Raw genomic sequence first — 21,400 nt, 5'->3', positions numbered from 1 at the left:
CAGGCTGGTAACAAAGTGATGCCATTTTTTGTTTTTCAGGATGTGATCCGAGCCATGAATGTCAATCCCAAGATTTCATTCCCTCCTGTCGTTGACTTTTGCCTTCTCAGTGACTTCATCCAGGAGATATGTTGCATTGCCTTTGCAATGCAGGCCTTAGAACCACCCCTAGATATTGCATATGGGGCAGATGGAGAAGTTTTTAATGATTGCAAGTAAGAGACACAGGAGCAGAAGCTAAGGGATTTATCATGAATACATTGTCTTGTCTGTTTCCTGAAAACAATTTAGGGAAAAGAACTCTGGGTGGGGAAATTAACAGACACTACCTGATTTTCAGGCCTTACCATATACTTCTCTGTACTCCAGGGCAGGACCCACTCCTAGAGTTATTTTCCGTTGAACATATTGGTCTTTGGGAGAGAACTAATGAGGACTTGGAGCCTATCTAGAACACTTTTTTAAAGATGCTCTATAAATACAAATGTGCATTACTTTCTATTGGTTTTTATTGCATTACTCAGGCCAGGCTTCTCAAAGTATGATGTGTGGATCACCTGCATCAGAATTACTCAAGGTACTTGTTAAAAATACACATTCCTGGATTACATTTTCTGACATTTTATGCAGTAGGTCTAAGACAGGGCTCAGGAATCTGCAATTTAACAAGCACCCGGGTGTTCCTTGTGCACAGTAATGTTTGAAAATTAATGCTCTTGACTCTTTTGTCTAGGACCAATAGATTGCTACCAACTTTTACAGGATAAATATTCCCCTTATAAATTAAAATACATTAAACTAATGTAAAACATTGTATTGTGATTTCTTGAGATCACAGGATATAGCTGGAGATTATCTGGGAAGAAATCAAGCTAGTGGTTAAGAACACAGGCTCTGGCCTCAAGCTGCTTAGGTTCAAATTTCAGCTCCATCACCTATTAGCTGTATAATGTTAGGCATGCCACTTAATTTTTCTATTTCTTAGTTTCCTCTCTATCCAATGGGGGAAATAATAATGCCTACTTCCTAGGGTCGTAGAAGGTTAGTTGAGATAATTCAGACAAGGCACTTAGGATGCTGCCCAGCATGAAGTGGGTGCCCAGGAAATATTCACTCTGGGTTTTTGTCCAGGTTGTAAAGTTATGCCCAGCATTCCTGAAAGCTTGTTGATGAGGGAGGATGGATAGTACCACTCAGAATCATTCACTTTCTTTCACTTATGCAAATCACAACAATAATGAACTTTCCAATTGCCTTATAGCATGTCATATTTTCTTGCCATTGTCTTGCTTCTAGTTTCTCCAACATGGATCAACTCATGGAAGAGCTGATACTAGGACATTACACTGCAGTTGGGTCTTTTTGGTTCCACAGAGCACATTATCTTCATTTGTCTCCCTTTATTCCTTTCTCCTTTAGAGGATGGAGAGTGCCATTCAGAACCATTCACCGTTTTAGTTTATGGAATCTGCACATGTCAAAGACTTCTGTAGGGCCTCTTGCTGACATGTATTTAACCAGAGGGAATGTGCAGCTTCTAGGGCATTCTCTGGCCTGTTTGCCTGGACATCTGTGCAGCTGGAATTGGATTTTCTAACAATGATTGGATTTAGTTCTACTTCTAGAACTTCACAGAACAAGGCTAACCCTTTTTCACCCTGGCAGCCTTTTGTACATTTGAAAGCAATTACTCAAACCCTCCTCCTTCTGGCCTCAGGGCTTCAGGGTTTCTTCATATGAAGTAGATTTGGGACTTCTTGACAAATAGATTCATTGTCTTGTTCTTGATCTGTGCACCTTTTAAAGAAAGTGAACTGACCGACCTAGAGGAACTAACACCCTTTTTATTCTTATTCTCCATTAATTCAGCTAACTTACAGTAGTTTTTCTTTCTTTTTTAGCCTTCTAACAGTGTTTATTCATTTTGAGTACAACTGAAACCTACTGTATTTTTCTTGTACTGTGACTAAACCATATATCTCCTCTATTTGTGCAAATGCTTTTTAGACTCAATTATAGGACCTCATATTTATTCACATTTTATTTTATCTTATTAAATTCAGCTTATTGTTCCAGCCTGTTGAGCTGTTTTTAATCAATGTCATCTTTTTTTTTTTCTAACCACCTGCATCTTTGAGCATGTTTTCTATATTTCATACAACTCATTCATAAACATGATGACTTATCATGGGATTGAGAGAGAGCCCTCAGCATCTTCCTTCAGGTTTCTGTTGATCCATTAATTACCCCTCTTTGGATATGATCATTTAATTGGTTTCCAATCCACCTACTTAAGTTAACCATCCTCCTATATTTCTTTTATTTTGTCCACAAAGACAGCATGAAAAATTCTATGGGAAGCCTGATGGGACTTCAGATACTAGTCTATGTCTTTAGAATTCCCCTGAATTGCAACTCTTGTAATCCTGAGAAGAGAAGGAATACAATTAGTTTGACACGATTTGGTCTTAGCGTATCCGTGCTGGGTCCCAGTTATCACTAGTTCCTATTCTAAGAGGCCACAAACATTCTTAAATAACAGAATTTGACCTATATTTACTCAGATCTGAGCATAATACAAAATGAGCATAATACAAAATGAAAATTCACACTGATGTTTTCCCCTAGATATGCTCCATAATTGCTTAACTTCTCTTTCTTTTTTTGTATATTGAAAACAGATACCGCCGCAGCTACGACTCGGATTTCACTGCTCCCTTAGTCCTCTATCACGTGTGGCCTGCTCTCGTGGAGAATGACTGTGTCATTATGAAGGGAGAAGCTGTCACCAGGAGAGGGGCTTTTGTACGGTGGCCTTGCCTAGTGACAATTCATCCCAAGTGTTTGATTCACAAGTTCGAGAACATTTATAAACCCAGAGATTCTATAAAAGAAGTTTATAAAGAGTTGATAAGATTTCATACAAAGGAGAGGTCGGAGATGATCTCAAGAAGAACTGATTCTTTTCTTTGATTCTTCCATAATTCTGCATAATTTCCTGGCAGTAATTTCTTTACTTCTTGCTTTATTTAGAAGATGGAATCAGTCATATTTACCTCCTCCATCTTAGAATTATTATGATATTTTAAAAACAAAGCCCTTTGAAGTTATCTTGTAGGAGGATTTCCATAATCCTAAGCACTTAAAATCAATTAACTTTCAGGAAACGATTTGCCAAATTTTTACTGACAATTCTCTGTTTTGGGAAACTGCGAATGTGCCCTGTTTTTCTCTCCTTGGTATGATGTGTATGGAGGGGAGGGATGGAGACAAAGAGGGAAGAGGAGGTGGGAGAGAGGAACCAATCGGTTTGGGAAGGTCGCTTCCTATATCCATTGGTTATAGAATGTTTTGAACCAAATACTTGAACAGCCTTTAAAATGGAGTCTTAGGTACCGTATGTGAGCATGTGGGTGTGTACGTGTTGTACCGGGGATTGGGTGATGGAACTGGTAGTGCTTGGATATTCTGCATAGTTTATGTTATGTAGTTTTTACCCCTGCCTTTCTTAGAAAGAGTTAAATGAAGCCCCTTAGTCCAGGATGATGCCCACAGCTGGCTGATCTCTGTTCCTGTTCTCCTTGAACTGAAGAATAGGGAAGTGCTTTATGGCAGCTTTCACACATACAGTGGAGAAGGGGAATATTTTATTTTAAAAGAACTGAAGAAAAGGGTTTTTGTAGCTTAAAAATCCCATTACAGTGAATACTATCTTAAAATGTTTTGTTCCATAAATGTTGAGCCCTTAGCTGGGCATGGTGGCCCACACCTGTAATCCTAGCACTTTGGGAAGCCAAGGCAGGAGGATTGTTTGAGGAGTTTGAGATGAGCCTGGGCAACATAGCAAGACCTCATCTCTACAAAAAATAAACAAATTAGCTGGGCATCATGGTGCATACCTGTAGTACCAGCTACTTGGGAGGCTGAGGAGGGAGGATTGCTTGAGCTGGAGAGGTTGAGGCTGTGTGAGCCATGATTGTGCCACTGCACTCCAGCCTGGATGACAGAGTAAGATCCTGTCTTTTTTTTTTTTTTGAGATGGAGTCTCGTTCTGTCGCCCAGCTGGAGTGCAGTGGTACGATCTCAGCTCACTGCAACCTCCGCCTCCCAGGTTCAAGCGATTCTCCTGCCTCAGCCTCCTAAGTAGCTGGGATTACAGGTGCTTGCCACCATGCCCAGCTAATTTTCATATTTTTAGTAGAGACGGGGCTTCACCATGTTGGTCAGGCTGGTCTCAAACTCCTGACCTCATGATCCACCCACCTCAGCATCCCAAAGTGCTGCGATTACAGGCATGAACCACCACACCCGGCCTGAGATCCTGTCCAAAAAAAAAAAAATATTGAGTCCATAGAAATAGAAATTGGGTTTTATTGATCCAACAGCTACACATGTTCTACAATAAAACATACTTCTTGCTCCTACAGCAGTCACGCTCTGTTAAGAAGATCTTATCTGTTGCGCAGTTTGGAAAGGAGGGAGAAGAAATACCCATTATTCTTATGTTTTACATTAAATAGCCATTGCCTTTTAACTTCCTTCTTCTCTCCCATCAAGCATATCAGGAACATATGTCCAAGCTTAAACCCTAAAACAAAATAATAGGAAGTTCTTCCTAAAAGAAAGAACTTGGAAAAGAAAGGGGTTGAAGTAGGGAAATTTCAAGGATTTTACCAGTAAAATCTCATCTTAGTGAATATAGCTTTCTTCTTATTCATTTAGTTAGAAAGCAGATAGGCAGTAGTGGTGTTTTATTCATTCATCCAATGATATTTATTTATTCGATAGTTATTTATGACCCAAACACTGTATTTATGTGCTAGAGATTTAGCAATAAATAAAACAGATACAAATCTCTACCCACATGGAGCTTACATTCTCCAGCACTAACAAACTCCTATGTAATTTCCAATAGCTTACTCATAAAAACATTCTACTGGCATCAAACACCAGAATATCCCAAGGTTCATTGTAATGGGATTATATTTAAAAAGTACCTGAAGTTACTGCCAAATATTGGGCAGCTATAGGCGGTGAAAGGAGTGTAGCTTGTGCAGATGATCAGTAATGGGCAAGTGTAATCACATAAGTAAAACTCTTATTCTGTGGGATATGCATGTTGTTTTGAGCCATGACAGTTTTCACAAACTCCTGACTATGTCTCTCTTTCTCTCTCTTTTTTAAGTGGAATTCGGTGCGATCTCTAAGTCGTTGTCGAAGCAGGAGTTTAAGTCCCATTTGCCCCCGTAGCCAAATTGGTTTAAACACGGTACATATCTATCTAATCATTTTTACACAAAATTCATCTATGGTTGGCTTTTTTTTTTTTACTTCAGCAGTACAAAAGAGGTGATTATAAGTCTACAGGTGGAAAGAGAACCTGTTGCAATAATGCTAGCTCCAAATTGATTTTTATACTACTGTGGGCTAAATAATTTATTATTCTAGAAAGGAGTAGAGTTTTATCTTTCTTTCTTAGTTCAAAGAATAGTAGATTTTATGTATTTCATAGTTTTATTTTTATCTTGGATGAAATGGGCTATTAGAGATCAGATAGTGGACTGAAGAGTGAATGGGATACCATAGTCAACTGATCTTGGCACAAGTCCCTGGTTCCTCTAGAAATTTGTGTATGAGTTTAGAGAAATTACTCAAATGGTCTGGATTTCAATACCTTATAAAGGGCATTGCAGGTATTAATGTGTCCTCAACTTCAAATTAGAAAAAATAAGGTTTTTTTGTGTGTATTAGTTTTTGGAAAGATTGCTAATACTTCTGTTAAAGAGAAAAATAACAGCAAAAACATCGTGAAAACTATGAAGATAACATCCCTAAAAACATTATTATGGGCTGGGTAGGGTGGCTGACACCTGTAACTCTAGCACTTTCAGAGGCTGAGGTGGGAGGATTGCTTGAGCCCAGGAGTTTGAGACCAGCTATGGCAACATGGGGAAACATTGTCCCTATAAAACAAAACAAAAATCCTCCCCAAAATTAGCTGGATATAACAAAAAATTCCCCCCCAAATTAGCCAGGCATGGTGGCATGTGCCTGTAGTCCCAGCTACTTAGGAGGCTGAGCTGGGAGGATCACTTGAGCCCAGGGAGGTCGAGGCTGCAGTTAGCCATGATTGTACCACACTGCACTCTAGCCTGGGTGAGAGAGTGAGACCCTGTCTTAAACAAAACAAAACAAAACTCCCCAAAACAATAAAAAAATTATGATTCACCACTATTCATTTATTCAACACATATTTAGTCAGTGCCTTTTGAATACAGGGCTAGACCAAGACATGTGGACACCAAATAGGCTAACAATGTGCTGTTCCTCCAAATAATAATTATTTAAATATTTGTTCAACCTTGTTTAGAGAGAGTGGTAGAGAAGGAGAATCACATCCGGCAACCCTACACACTTCTGAAATTGCCTCTAGCGTGCAGCTGTAGCCCCAAAGTTGCAAAACTTCCTCAGCAAAACAAAAACAAAACCAAAAACCCCTGCAGTTGATGAAACCCAGCTTCCTTAATGACTTTTTTCTTTTTTTTTTTTATACTTTAAGTTCTGGGTTACATGTGCAGAACATGCAATTTTGTTACATAGGTATACACATGCCCTGGTGGTTTGATGCACCCATCAACCAATCGCCTACATTAGGTATTTCCCCTAATGTTATCCCTCTCCTAGACCCTCACCCCCCACCCCCGACAGGCCCCAGTGTGTGATGTTGCCCTCCCTGTGTCCATGTGTTATCATTGTTCAACTCCCACTTATGAGTGAGAACATGTGGTGTTTGGTTTTCTGATCTTGTGATAGTTTGCTGAGAATGATGGCTTCCAGCTTCATCAATGTCCCTGCAAAGGACATAAATTCATCCTTTTTTATGGCTGCATAGTGTTCCATGGTGTATATGTGCCACATTTTCTTAATCCATTCTATCATTGATGGGCATTTGGGTTGGTTTCAAGTCTTTGCTTTTGTGAGTAGTGCTGCAATAAGCATATGTCTGCATATGTCTTTATCGTAGAATGATTTATAATCATTTGGGTATATGCCCAGTAATGGCATTGCTGGGTCAAATGGTATTTCCAGTTCTAGATCCTTGAGGAATCACCACACTCTCTTCCACAATGGTTGAACTAATTTACACTCCCACCAAGAGTGTAAAAACATTCCTATTTTTCCACAACCTCTCCAGGATGTGTTGTTTCCTGACTTTTTAATGATTGCCATTCTAACTGGTGTGAGATGGTATCTCATTGTGGTTTTGATGTGCATTTCTCTAATGACCAGTGATGATGAGCCTTTTTTTCATATGTCTGTTGGCTGCATAAATGTCTTCTTTGGAGAAGTGTCTGTTCATATCCTTCGCCCGCTTTTTGATGAGGTTGTTTGTTTTTTTCTTGTAAATTTGTTTAAGTTCTTTGTGGATTCTGGATATTAGCCCTTTGTCAGATGGAGAGACTGCAAATATTTTCTCCCATTCTGTAGGTTGCCTGTTCATTCTAATGATAGTTTCTTTTGCTGTGCAAAAGCTCTTTAGTTTATTAGATCCCATTTGTCAATTTTGGCTTTTGTTACCATTGCTTTTGGTGTTTTAGGCATGAAGTCTTTGCCCATGCCTATGTCCTGAATGGTATTGTCCAGGTTTTCTTCTAGGATTTTTATGGTCATAGGTCTTACATTTAAGTCTTTGGTCCATCTTGAGTTGATTTTTGTAAAAGGTGTAAGGAAGGGGTCCAGTTTCAGTTTTCTGCATACGGCTAGCCAGTTTTCACAACACCATTTTTTAAACAGGAAATCTTTTTTCCCCATTGCTTGTTTTTGTCAGGTTTGTCAAAGATCAGATGGTTGTAGCTGTATGGTTTTATTTCTGAGGCCTCCGTTCTGTTCCATTGGTCTATATATCTGTTTTTGTACAAGTACCATGCTGTTTTGCTTACTCTAGCCTTGTAGTATAGTTTGAAGTCAGGTAGCGTGATGCCTCTAGCTGTGTTCTTCTTGCCCAGGATTGTCTTGGCTAGGAGGGCTCTTTTTTGGTTCCATATGAAATTTAAAGTGGTTTTTTCCAATTCTGTGAAGAAAGTCAGTGGTAGCTTGATGGAGATAGCATTGAATCTATAAATTACTTTGGACAGTATGGCCATTTTCACGATATTAACTCTTCCTATCCATGAACATGGAATGTGTTTCCATTTGTTTGTGTCTTCTCTGATTTCCTTGAGCAGTGGTTTGTCGTTCTCCTTGAAGGGGTCCTTCACATCCCTTGTAAGTTGTATTCCTAGGTATTTTATTCTCTTAGTAGCAATTGTGAATGTGAGTTCACTCATGATTTGGCTCTCTGTTTGTCTGTTATTGGTGTATAGGAATGCTTGTGATTTTTGCATGTTGATTTTGTATCCTGAGACTTTGCTGAAGTTGCTTATCAGCTTAAGGAGGTCTTGGGCTGAGACGATGGGGTTTTCTAAATATAAAATCATGTCATCTGCAAACAGAGACAATTTGACTTCCTCTCTTCCTATTTGAATCCGCTTTATTTTTTTCTCTTGCCTGATTGCCCTGGCCAGAACTTCCAATACTATGTTGAATAGGAGTGGTGAGAGAAGGCATCCTTGTCTTGTGCCGGTTTTCAAAAGGAATACTTCCAGTTTTTACCATTCAGCAAGTATGATATTGGCTGTGGATTTGTCATAAATAGCTCTTATTATTTTGAGATATGTTCCATTGATACCTAGTTTATTGAGAGTTTTTTAGCATGAAGGGGTGTTGAATTTTATTGAATTTATTGATTTTTTCTGCATCTATTGAGATAATCATGTGGTTTTTGTCATTGGTTCTGTTTATGTGATGGATTACATTTATTGATTTGCATATATTGAACCAGCCTTGCATCCCAGGAATGAAGCCAACTTGTTCATAGTGGATAAGCTTTTTGATGTGCTGCTGGATTCGGTTTGCCAGTATTTTACTGAGGATTTTTGCATCGATGTTCATCAGGGATATTGGCCTGAAATTTTCTTTTTTTGTTGTGTCTCTGCCAGGTTTTGGTGTCAGGATGATGCTGGCCTCTTAAAATGAGTTAGAGAGGATTCCCTATTTTTCTATTGTTTGGAATAGTTTCAGAACGAATGGTACCAGCAACTCTTTGTACCTCTGGTAGAATTCAGCTGTGAATCCGTCTGGTCCTGGACTTTTTTTGGTTGGTAGGCTATTAATTACTGCCTCAGTTTCAGAACTTGTTATTGGTCTATTCAGGGATTCGACTTCTTCCTGGCTTAGACTTGGGAGGGTGTATGTGTCCAGGAATTTATCCATTTCTTCTAGATTTTCTAGTTTATTTGTGAAGAGGTGTTTATAGTATTCTCTGATGGTAGTTTGTATTTCTGTGGGATCAGTGATGATACCCCTCTTATCATTTTTTATTGTGTCTATTTGATTCTTCTCTCTTTTCTTCCTTATTAGTCTGGCTAGCAGTGTATCTATTTTGTAGATTTTTTTTAAAAAAACCAGCTCCTGGATTCATTGATTTTTTGAAGTGTTTTTAATGTCTCTATCTCCTTCAGTTCTTCTCTGATCTTAGTTATTTCATGCCTTCTGCTAGCTTTTGAATTTGTTTGCTGTTGCTTCTCTAGTTCTTTTAATTTTGATGTTAGGGTGTCAATTTTAGATCTTTCCTGCTTTGTCTTGTGGGTATTTAATGCTATAAATTTATCTCTAAACACTGCTTTAAATGTGTCCCACAGATTCTGGTAAGTTGTCTTCATTCTCATTGGTTTCAAAGAACATCTTTATTTCTGCCTTCATTTTGTTATTTACCCAGTAGTCATTCAGGAGCAGGTTGTTCAGTTTCTATGTATTTGTGTGCTTTTGAGTGAGTTTCTTAGACCTGAGTTCTAATTTGATTGCTCTGTGATCTGAGAGACTGTTTGTTATTATTTCCATACTTTTGCATTTGCTGAAGAGTGTTTTACTTCCAATTATGTGGTCAATTTTAGAATAAGTGCTATCTGGTGCTGAGAAGAATGTACATTCTGTTGATTTGGGGTGGAGAGTTTTGTAGAGGTCTATTAGGTCCACTTGGTCTAGAGCTGAGTTCAAGTCCTGAATATCCTTGTTCATTTTCTGTCTCATTGATCTGTCTAATATTGACAGTGGGGTGTTAAAGTCTCTCACTATTATTGTGTGGGAGTATAAGTATCTTTGTAGGTCTCTAAGAATTTGCTTTATGAATCTGGGTGCTTCTGTATTGGGTGCATATATATTTAGGATGGTTAGTTCTTGCTGCATTGTTCCCTTTACCATTATGTAATGCCCTTCTTTGCCTCTTTTGATCTTTGTTGGTTTTAAGTCTGTTTTATCAGAGATTAGGATTGCAACCCCTGCTTTTTTTTGCTTTCCATTTGCTTGGTAAATATTCTTCCATCCCTTTATTTTGAGCCTGTGTGTGTCTTTGCACGTGAGATTGGTCTCCTGAATATAGCACACTGATGGGTCTTGACTCTTTATCCAATTTGCCAGTCTGTGTCTTTTAATTGGGGCATTTAGTCCGTTTACATTTAAGGTTAATATTGTTATGTGTGAATTTGATCCTGTCGTTATGATGCTAGCTGATTGTTTTGCCCATTAGTTAATGCAGTTCCTTCATAGTGTCAATGGCCTTTACATTTTGCTTTGTTTTTGCAGTGGCTGGTACCGGTTTTTCCTTTTCATGTTTAGTGCTTCTTTCAGGAGCTCTTGTAAGGCAGGTCTGGTGATGGCAAAATCCCTCAGCATTTGCTTGTCTGTAAAGGATTTTATTTCTCCTTTGCTTATGCAGCTTAGTTTGGCTGGATATGAAATTCTGGGTTAAAAATTATTTTCTTTAATGAACGTTGAATATTGGCCCTCACTCTCTTCTGGCTTGTAGGTTTTCTGCAGACAGATTCACTGTTAGTATGATGAGCTTCCCTTTGTGGTTAACCCAACCTTTCTCTTTGGCTGCCCTTAGCGTTTTTTCTTTCATTTCAACCTTGGTGAATCTGACGATTATGTGTCTTGGGGTTGCTCTTCTTGAAGAGCATCTTTGTGGAGTTCTCTGTATTTCCTGAATTTGGATCTTGGCCTGTCTTGCTAGGTTGGGGAATATCTCCTGGATAATAACCTGAAGAGTGTTTTCCAACTTGGTTCCATTCTCCCCATCACTTTCAAGTACATTTTCAGTCAAATGTAGATTTGGTCTTTTAACATAATCCCATATTTCTTGGAGGCTTTGTTTGTTCCTTTTTATTCTTTTTTCTCTAATCTTGTCTTCTCTCTTTATTTCATTAAGTTAATCTTCAATCACTGATATCCTTTCTTCTGCTTGGTCGATTTGGCTATTGATACTTGTGTATTCCTCACGAAGTTCTTGTGCTGTGCTCAGCCCCATCAGGTCATTTATGTTCTTCTCTACATTGGTTATTCCAGTTAGCAATTCGACTAACCTTTTTTCAAGGTTCTTAGCTTCCTTGCATTGGGTTAGAACATACTCCTTTAGCTTGGAGTTGTTTGTTATTACCCACGTTCTGAAGCCTACTTCTGTCAGTTCATCAAACTCATTCTCCATCCAGTTTTGTTCCCTTGATGGCTATGAGTTGTGATCCTTTAGAGGAGGAAAGGTGTTCTGGTTTTTGGAATTTTCAGCCTTTTTGTGCTGGTTTTTCCCCATCTTTGTGGAATTATCTACTTTTGGTCTTTGATGTTGGTGACCTTTGGATGGGGTCTTTGAGTGGACATGCTAATCCTTTCTGTTTGTTTCTTTTCCTTTTAACAGTCAGGCCCCTCTGCTGTCAGCCTGCTGGAGTTTACTGAAAGTCCACTCCCAACCCTGTTTGCCTGGGTATTACCAGTGGAGGCTGCAGAGCAGCAAAGATTGCTGCCTGTTCTTTCCTCTGCAAGCTTTGACCCAGAGGGGCACCTGCCAGATGCCAGCCAGAGCGCTCCTGTATGAGGTGTCTGTTGGCCCCAGTTGGGAGGTGTCTCCCAGTCAGTATACACAGGAGTCAGGGATCCACTTGAGAAGGTAGACTGACCCTTAGCAGAGCTCGAATGCTGGGCTGGGAGGTTTGCTGCTCTCTTTGGAGCCATCAGGCTGGGACGTTTAAGTCTGCTATAAGCCCCTGACTGGGGCTGCTGCCTTTTTTACAGAGATGCCCTGTCCAAAGAGGAGCAATCTGCCAGTTTGGCCACAGCAGCCTTGCTGAGCTGCAGTGTGCTCCACCCAGTTTGAACTTCCTAGCAGCTTTGTTTACACTGTGGCTGTAAAACCGCCTACTCAAGCCTCAGCAATGGTGGACACCCCTCCCTGACCAAGCTTGACCATCCCAGGTAGATCTCAGATTGCTGCTGTGCTGGCAGTGAGAATTTCAAGCCAGTGGATCTTAGTTTCCTGGGCTCCGTGGGGATGGGACCCGCTGAGCCAGACCTCTTGGCTGCCTGGCTTCATCGCCCCCTTTCCAGGGAAGTGAACGGTTCTGTTTTGCTGGTGTTCCAGGCGCCACTGGGATATGGAAAAAAAAAAAAAAAAAAAAAAAGCCCCTGCAGCTAGTTTGGTGTCTGCCCAATTGGCCGCCCAGTTTTGTGCTTGAAACCCAGGGCCCTGGTGAGGTAGTCACTGGACGGAATCTCCTGGTTTGCGGGTTGCAAAGACCATGGGACAAGTGCAGCATCTGTGCCAGAGTTCCTCAGGCTCAGACCTTCACAGCTTCCCTTGGGTAGGGGGGAACATTCTCTGGCCCTTTGCACTTCCCAGGTGAGGTGATGCCCCACCATGCATTGGCTTGCCCTCCATGGGCTACACCCTCTGTCCAACCAGTTCCAATGAGATGAACTGGGTTCCTCAGTTGGAAATGCAGAAATCACTTGCCTTCTGCGTTGATCTCGCTGGGGGCTGCAGACCAGTGCTGTTTCTATTCGGCCATCTTGAATCTACTCCCCCTTACTGACTTTAATGAGCATCTATTGTGACTCCTGCATGCTCCTTATCATACATTCTTTCTAGATCTGATGGATGCTAGATTTGGGAGGGACACAAAAATGACAAAAACATGTTATCTTCTCTGAGTAGGTCTTAATATAGGAAGATCAGGAGACCATGTCCTTTGCAGGAACATGGATGGAGCTGAAGGTCATTATCTTTAGCAAACTAACACAGGAACAGAAAACCAAATACCTTTCTCACTTATAAGTTGGAACTAAATGATGAGAACACATGGACACAAAGAGGGAACAGCAGACACTGGGGACCACCAGAGAGTGGATGGTGGGAGGAGGGAGAGGATCGGGAAAAATAACTAATCGGTACTAGGCTTAATACCCAGGTGATGAAAATCTGTCCAGAAATCCCCCATGACAAGGTTTTATGAATATAACAAACCTGCAGATGTACCCCTAAACTTAAAAAGAAAAATAAAATATAGGAAAGAGAAAGATTATTATGATTTAAACAGATTAGCTGAATGTGATACAGTCAACAAACCAATACATCTATAATATGATACAATATGATAGTCAATAAAAGAAGCAGAAAGGGCTAGAGTCATCAGATGAGACAGAGATTCCTCCCAGATTTGGTCATGAGGAAGGCATTCAACGGGGTGGTAGTATTTAATTTGGTGTTTTAGAATGGGTGGAATTTCAATGGGCTAGGAAATTGGGAAGGAATATTCAGGTGAAGAAAATGACCTAAAAAATGATAGGGAAATGGAAAAGTCATGCATCTGGCACAATCCTTTTGCTCTTAGAGATTTTCATATAGCATCATTATCTTTTTTCATGAATAAGTATTTATGGTAAGTAAAAGCAAAACAATAGTGCACTTAGTAGACTGGTAAATAAAAAGGAAACATTGGGAGCATGATACTGAGAGAACCAGAATTCCTCATTCTAAGAGGAAATGGCATATAAGAAGAAAATACTATTAGACAGTTATTGTGCAACAGCCATGGCAAATTGTAACTCTGGACTCCCATCAAAAGGCTTATTCATGGGCAATGTCCTCTGTGAGAATCCCCTATACCTTCTCTTTCTTTCTCATGTTGTGCTTAGAAAGAACACATTAATTTAAACTTTAGATGAGAATAAAATCTAATCTCAAAGGTATCACTGCAGTCAACTTTCTGTCTGTTTCCATCATCCTCTTGCCACAACAAAACTGGGTATACCTGCAAAATAAAATACAATATTTTTGGTTAGTCGGGTTTATTTTTGCCTATGTGGGGTCTTGATTCATCCAGAATGGATTCCATCTTTATCAGCTTCTATTTATCTAGAGTGTTTGAAAGCTCAGAGCAAGGATGATGCTTGTAGCCAGTTACGCCTGACCAGCTATGTCACTGACTTGTGGTTCCAGTGCAGTACCTTCTACTTAGTGAAAGTAAAGGTGAGATTTGAAAGATGAAGATTTTCTGGTTGCCTGGTGACCCTTCTTAATAGAGCAGAGTTTATGACTTATAATTTTTATAAAGGATCTCCCAGAGATTATATCATCATTTTAGCTTTAATTTATGAGTTTTAATAAATATTTTTATTTTCTGGAAAGCACTGAATTCAGTATGGCTGCTCTTAGGCCACTGAACCCAGCTTTTAACTAATAATATAATTTAAACCAATACTTCAGAAGTCTAAAAAGAATCACAATAGTCAACCTTAGGGTGAAAAATCATAGTGCTAAAGTGCCTCAGAGCAAGCTATTTGGTTGGTTTTAGGGAAAAAAAAAATGTCAAAAGAATTCATCCTTTGAGCTCCGTCTACTGTGTAATTCACATTATTCTTTTATATTTTCCAGATGTCTCGAAGTCGGAGTCCTTCTCCAATAAGATGTGGATTGCCAAGTAAGTGGGATTAGTTCAGATGGATCAAATTTTCTGCTTTTTAATACTCCTTCTAGTACTTAGCACTGAGCAGCAAAATGAATGCTTTGCTTCCTAGAGAGCATCTTTTTCTTACTCCTCACACCTTTCATGTCTGGGCCTCTGGCTGATGGTACCCTGGCAGGTCCCGTGGGTCATGTAGAAGGAGCTTCCAACCAAGAGGCTTCATTGCCATAAACCTAGATTAACCGCCTCTTTCATTTAGGTGCTTCCAAAAGAAAATCGAAGAAAGTGACCATAATAATGAACTGTCTATTTTTCTCCCTAGGATTTTAAAAGCACCAGACCTGCTCCTTTGACTCAGTGCGTGGAAACAGCTGCTTTCTCCGTACCGCCATCTGTTTTCCGTGTCTGCCTCAGACCTCACTTAAGATAATGTCAAAAGGCAATTCTGTGTATCACCCCACACAGAGAGTTAAATGTTTTGGCTTGGCGCATTTGTAACTTTAGATATATTGCATTCTATTTTATTTTATAGATACTAATTCCATTAATTTCATAAAAATGATTGTATAGGCATTTAGGATCATATTCATTCGAAGCAAAGTCCGTTACAAAGGTTCAAGATTTCCATCTCAAAACACTAGGCTCTTTTATGGGAACTATGTGAACTGAAGTGGAAAGCATTTACCATGCTGAGGCTAAAAGAAAAGATGAATCATTTTAGTTTGCAGGTGGATCGTAAATATAATTGTTGGTATCAGCTTTAGCTCAAAACCAATATTAGGTGTTTTAATTTCCTTTTAAGGTTTGGAAGACAGCCCTAATCTCAGGTTGGGGAGCTCATGTTAGTAGCAGTGACTTAAGGCTAAGTATAGAAGATAATTTAAGATACATTTTCTTTATATATTAGCCAACAAATTATATTTATTGGTTGGCTTGCTTTTCTGTTCTGATTTTGAGAGTGCCCAGTTTGGTTTAGTTGACTAATGAATGTCAAAGCTACTTAGTTGAGAGAATTTCCTTGTTCATAAATGTAGAGCAGTGATTTGATTAGAAGCCAGCTTTGAGATAAATGTTAATTACCTCATGCATATCTCCTGGGAATATTTCAAACTGTTTTAATGCATGTGTTATATGTAAAAGTTTCTTGGGACATGCTCTTCACCTATTCTACCTAGTTATTTGCAAATTCAGACCTCCTATTGAACTCTGTCTGACCAAAACTACTTAAACTCAAGGCCCAAAATTAGGGGCACCATTTACTGATTTTAAATTGAGTGTATATCCCTTGACTTCTTCACTGTCAAATACTTTTGAAACTTCACGTTCAAGATAAGAATGGAATGTTGCTTTCTTGCAATAAGTAATGTTCTTTCTGCCTTTTTTTCACTTTTAAGTCAGCCTTAAACACATGCCTCACAAACGTCTACTTTCTCCACATACTTTTGAGAGAGACACTGAATTGGCCTCAGCTCAGTTTTGCATAAGCTTAGTGCCAGAACCAGCACCTGATGCTTTTCAGGTGAAAATAAAACAAACAGCTTCTCTAAAGCATCTTACCCCTGTGCTGGAGGTTTGAGGGACCTCTTCAGTGCCTGCCCCTTGAGTCTAATGGTCACCACCTCATTCTGAAGTATAAGTTGAATTTTTTGCCCTCTTTGCATATTTACATTAGTCATCACTTTGAAGCAATGCAGGGTGCTGGAAGGAGCACTATCTGCCTAGGTAACTGCTAGTCATGACTTGGTCATCAGCTTGCTTTGTGGCACTGAGCAAGTTACTTCACTTCTCTGAGCCTTGGTTTTATCATAGGGTGAGGAGGTTGGATACAATTAGTGCACCTCTTAACCCTGCAGACTCAATGTTCCCTTTTATAACAAGTATTTTATTCTGAATATGAAATGAAAATTAAAGGTAATATAATCATCTATGTGCACGTATAATTTTAAGCAGTGAACATAGTACCCTAACTATAATATAAAGCAGAAAAAAGGCAACTTTTAATAAAATAAAATTTATTTCAATAAAAAAGCTTGGGTATAACCACCCTAGAAGATAAAATTGTCATTAGATGGCTGAACCTGCATATAGAGCCACCAGCTACAAATGAAAATCAGTGTGGGTATTGGCAACAGAAAATCACAGTGTTGTCATTGGATGTGACTTTCTGAAGTGGTGGGCAACTCTTGTTAATGTTGTAAACCAAAAAAAAAAACCTTACAGTCTTGCCCTGATTTACACAGCAGTCACATTCCTGGAAAATTCAAGTGTTTATTAAAACTATGCAACAGTTACTGTGTGTTACACGTTGAAAGGTCTTCACTAATATCTCACTAAGTAATGAGAATGCCTACGTATCAGAATTTTTTTTTCAGAAGCCAAGCACATATACTGATTTGGAAAAAGGCATAGGTAGCTCAGTTTATTTGCTTTCTACCCTGCCTGGCCACTTGCTGTTTCTTCAGTTTCTAATTTGAGCTGTAACTACACAAGGAAAACTAAATAGTCTGGAAAATTTTTGGAAAGAATCCACAAAGCCAAAGGAGACTGGCCTATACTCATTTTATCTGGGGATGTACCTTACCCTTAGAGACTATGAAAAATGTAAAGCTCTTATTTTGTAACCTGGGTAAATGTTAGTTTCTAGATTTTCGGCTTAACATCTAATAATAACATTTAAAAGGTGCTTTTGTAACTATTAGTTATTTGCAATAAAATGCTTTCCTTCCACAGTCCCAAGTTCAATGATGTCCTTTACCCATCTATAATCTCTGTATTAGTCCATTTTCACACTGCTATAAAGAACTACTTGAGACTGGGTAATTTATAACGAAAGAGGTTTTTTAATTGACTCATAGTTCTGCATGGCTGGGAACCCTCAGGAAACTTACAGTCATGGCAGAAGGTAAAGGAGAAACAAATGCCTTCTTCACAAGGTGGCAGCAGAGAGAGCGCAAGGAGGGAACTGCCAAGCGCTTTTAAACCATCAGATCTTGTGAGAACTCACTACCACAAGAACAGCATGGGGGGAACTGCCCCCATGATCCAGTTACCTCCCACCAGGTCCCTCCCTCGACACATGGAGATTACAGTTTGAGATCAGATTTGGATGGGGACACAGAACCAAACCATATCAATGTCTGTGGTCCAAACCAGGACCATAAATTCATTCAGAAATACTTACTGCACCCTGCGCTGAGGAAGACCATGGGATTGCTGCAATTCCATACTGTAGCCTTAATTGCTAGCTTTATTTTATTCACAGCTCATTGTCATGTTCAAGACACTCTCTCTGAGTAGTGCTTTACCATTTTGTGGAGCTTTCACTTACATTATTTCACTTACCATGGCAATCAAGGTGTGTCAACTTTATATGTAAGGAATCTGTCCATCCGATACACTATTCAGTCTTGTTCCAAGACTGACTTTTATTTCAGAATAAGATTCTATCCTGTTCTTTTTGTTTCTTCATGACATACGTTATCAGTTTTTCTGTTTATTGATTGTTCATTTATTCATTCATAGTCTTATTGAATACCTCCTCTGTGCTACCCATAATATACACTTCCAGGGATATAGTGGTGGACAAGGCTCTGGTTTTTATGAGTTTTATGTCATGTTCAGTTGCATTCCTTGGTGATTTTTGTGTCATAGAGAGCAGATATGATGGAAGAAATCAATAAAATAAGAGTACAGCAAAATTAAAAGAGAAAATGTTATATATCAGTTGAAGGATTTAAATACATGAATTTATGGAGCAAATACCTGTACATAAAAAAACTTTGAAAGGTAATAGTAGAAAAGTAGTATGGTGAAGTACAAAATAGAGTGTAACTCAATTATGTCAGCCACAGGTGAATTACTCAGTCCTTTAACAAAGATTTATTAAGCCTATAATCCTATGATTATTAGTAATAAAATGAGTGTGGGGAGAAGGATGGGCTCATAAGATCAATTCTTGCACCTCCCATGACCATAGCTGGGTGCTCCACCTGCTGTATTCCTAAGTAAAGGCAATTTGCAGGCCATTCTAATTTCCTTTTAAGTACCCCACAAATCCTTCATGAGGTGGATTGCTGCCAATAGCATTCTATAACATTTGGGTTGAGTGGAAGATGTCTTAGTAGTATTGCTTTGAATAATTTCATACCTATAATTAAAGGCAAGATGCTATGGAGCTTTTAAGAAACTAATGTTACACACCGCATGAGGTCATTGAAACATGAGCCCAGGAGCCCTATAGATAAGTGACATTCAGTATATGCCACTTAAATACCAAAGCAATGAAGTGCATTGGTCTGAATACAGTGTGGGCAGAGGCCTTAAAAATAAAAGAGAAACTAATTTTCTTATTTCAAAATGAAATGCAGTGGGACAATTTTACTCTTAAAAAACTGCGTATTGGGTGTCAGCATGAACATCATACTTTCTATAGTATCATTGACAACTGCCTATCAACACTAAGCAGCTATCTCTATTCTTTGCTGGGTAAGCAACGAATGTAATAAATGGTTATGTTACAGGTTTATTTCAATGTAGTTTAAGCCGTAATTTTGGAGATACAGTGGAAATAAGTATATTAAAATGTGAGATAAAATATGTCTTACAAAACTATTTAGTAATTGGACAACTGTCTGAAGACCTTGAGTGACATTTGATGAATCAGACATTTCAACAATTGATTTCTGGGGTTGGGATGCTGAAGATTGAGCATGACATTTTCCTCCTATTTATTTCTGTTTTCTTAGGTCAGGGAACACGTTTCAGAACCATGTCTTTAGAATAATAGACTTAGGATTGGCCCAGCTATGTGGGTCACAAGTTTGAAGTTGGAATGGAAAAATGTTATTTGTTCATTCATCATTAATTCATTTAAGAAGCACTTGCTGATGCTTTGTTAAGTAGTGTTCCAGGCACTGCATTAGACCCTGAGGACACAGTGGTGAGCAAGACTTTCAGTTATGGAGAGAGTGCTCTCAGCACTCCTTGGCAGTGTGTACCTATGGGATAGATCTGTGATCTTTCTGAAAGGTGGGGCAGTGGCTGTTAATGACATCTTGTTTGGGAGATAATAGTAAGGCCATGATGTTGATAGAGGGTTGAATCAATCTTTCCTGGCACTGTCACCTGGAAGCCCAGACTTAGTAATGTGTAATAACTCATTCAGGCTTCAAACAGGAGGTTTCCCTGCCCGGTGTAACATACAGTGAGAATGGATCTGAGAAAATCCAGATGCTGCCTAAGTAAAGTGCTGAAAATGCCAAACAGGGCCCAAAGGACCTTGCATGCACCCTTAGAAATAAGGCTTTAGAACCAGAGCAGACACAGAGGTTGGAGAATCTACTTTCCACAGAAGTACTTGTAGGAGCTCTCCCTAGGAAGACCTCCCCACTCCACACTTTATTAGCAAATTCCTGACATTTCACTTTTAGAATTTTACTCAGACTGAAGTTGAAGGATGTTAGAATGCAAATGCACGTAATTCAGAGCAGTAACCCCATAGCATGAATGAGGTTTTAGATTCTTCCTGAAAGTCATATGGGTAGAGGGAGCAATGCAGACTCGTAAGGCCCTTAGTACATGATCAGGGTTGGCAGGTTTTGTAAGGAAGGCTTTTTTTTAATCTGAGCTGGATAGTCAAGGGCAGGAAACCAGGTTTCGCCTATTCCACTGTTGTGTTTGGCATGAACACAGTCTTACTGGCCTGTGAGAGAGTTGTGGTTTTCTAAGGCAGCTTCACCTTAGAAATGGTTATCTTTGATCCAAGATCTATTTATGTCTATACTATAGACTGTTGCTTATGACACCTCCTTGCTGCAAATCATTGACTTGCTGTGATGTGACTAATTTATGTTTTTTCTTAGTTTGATTTGAAATTTCCTAACTGGAAAAAAAAAAGTTTGTGGAGGAGGCAGGGAAGGAAAAATAAAAGAAAAACTTGCTAATTTTCTTTGACTGGAAAAATATATTTCTTCTAGATGTTCTAAGAATGATGGCATAATTTAATACTTTTTATTGATAATTTGGCAGAAAGCTTAGGATGTTCATAGGTTTCCCAAAATATCTTCTGAAAGATAACTAATAACTGGTACTTAATCCAGCATTTACCATGTACCCGACATTGTGCCAAAACTTTACATTATTAAACCCATTTCACACAGGGAGAAGCTGAGGCCTAAGGTTATTATTAAGTAATCTGCCTCAGGTCACATAGCTAGTAAATGTTGGAGTGAAGGTTCAAACCCAGGTTTTCTGATATTCAACCCACCCTCTTGTCAATAACTCTATAGGATGTTAGTAAGATTTAGAGTGAAATGAGTCCTATGGTCAGACAGGCCTGGAAAACACTGAGGTAAGAGTGAGTTTAACAGGTCTTCTCCTAATCCTCTACTGTGCATGAGAATCTTTAAGAAGAAGAATGTAATATGCAGCATTCTCCAAACTGATTTCACCAAGGAACCCCTTTCTTCATGAAGCTCTTGCCACTGTACTGTGCCAGAAGATCTGTTTTAGAAAATGCTTCCTTGGGACCTGTTTCCTTCGAATTAAAGATGTTGCTGACCATTTGGAGT

The 21,400-nt window shown here is 39.1% G+C and overlaps 1 protein-coding gene across 8 annotated transcripts in view; it reads left to right on the top strand.

Annotated features, from left to right (window-relative positions):
* The window catches only part of SPATA18 (spermatogenesis associated 18), a 45,977-nt gene extending 28,417 nt beyond the window's left edge, over positions 1–17,560 (top strand). For 5 of the 8 annotated variants that reach the window (XM_004038664.4, XM_063705304.1, XM_004038665.4 and 2 more), the window contains 5 exons: positions 40–215; positions 2,682–2,805; positions 5,186–5,269; positions 14,801–14,846; positions 15,154–17,560. In XM_004038664.4, coding sequence (XP_004038712.1) covers positions 40–215; positions 2,682–2,805; positions 5,186–5,269; positions 14,801–14,846; positions 15,154–15,161 — 438 coding nt within the window. In that variant the 3' untranslated portion in view covers positions 15,162–17,560. Of the gene's footprint in view, positions 1–39; positions 216–524; positions 578–2,681; positions 2,856–5,185; positions 5,270–14,800; positions 14,847–15,153 lie in introns of those variants that run through there. The other 3 variants (XR_002005761.4, XR_008678733.2, XR_008678732.2) reach the window with 3 other exon arrangements.
* The last annotated feature ends 3,840 nt before the right edge of the window (positions 17,561–21,400 follow it).

Source organism: Gorilla gorilla, chromosome 3 (assembly GCF_029281585.2).
Source record: "Gorilla gorilla gorilla isolate KB3781 chromosome 3, NHGRI_mGorGor1-v2.1_pri, whole genome shotgun sequence".
Lineage (NCBI taxonomy): Eukaryota > Metazoa > Chordata > Mammalia > Primates > Hominidae > Gorilla > Gorilla gorilla.
The sequence above is the reverse complement of the archived record's forward strand: the minus strand, read 5'-3'. Positions and strand labels throughout refer to the sequence as shown.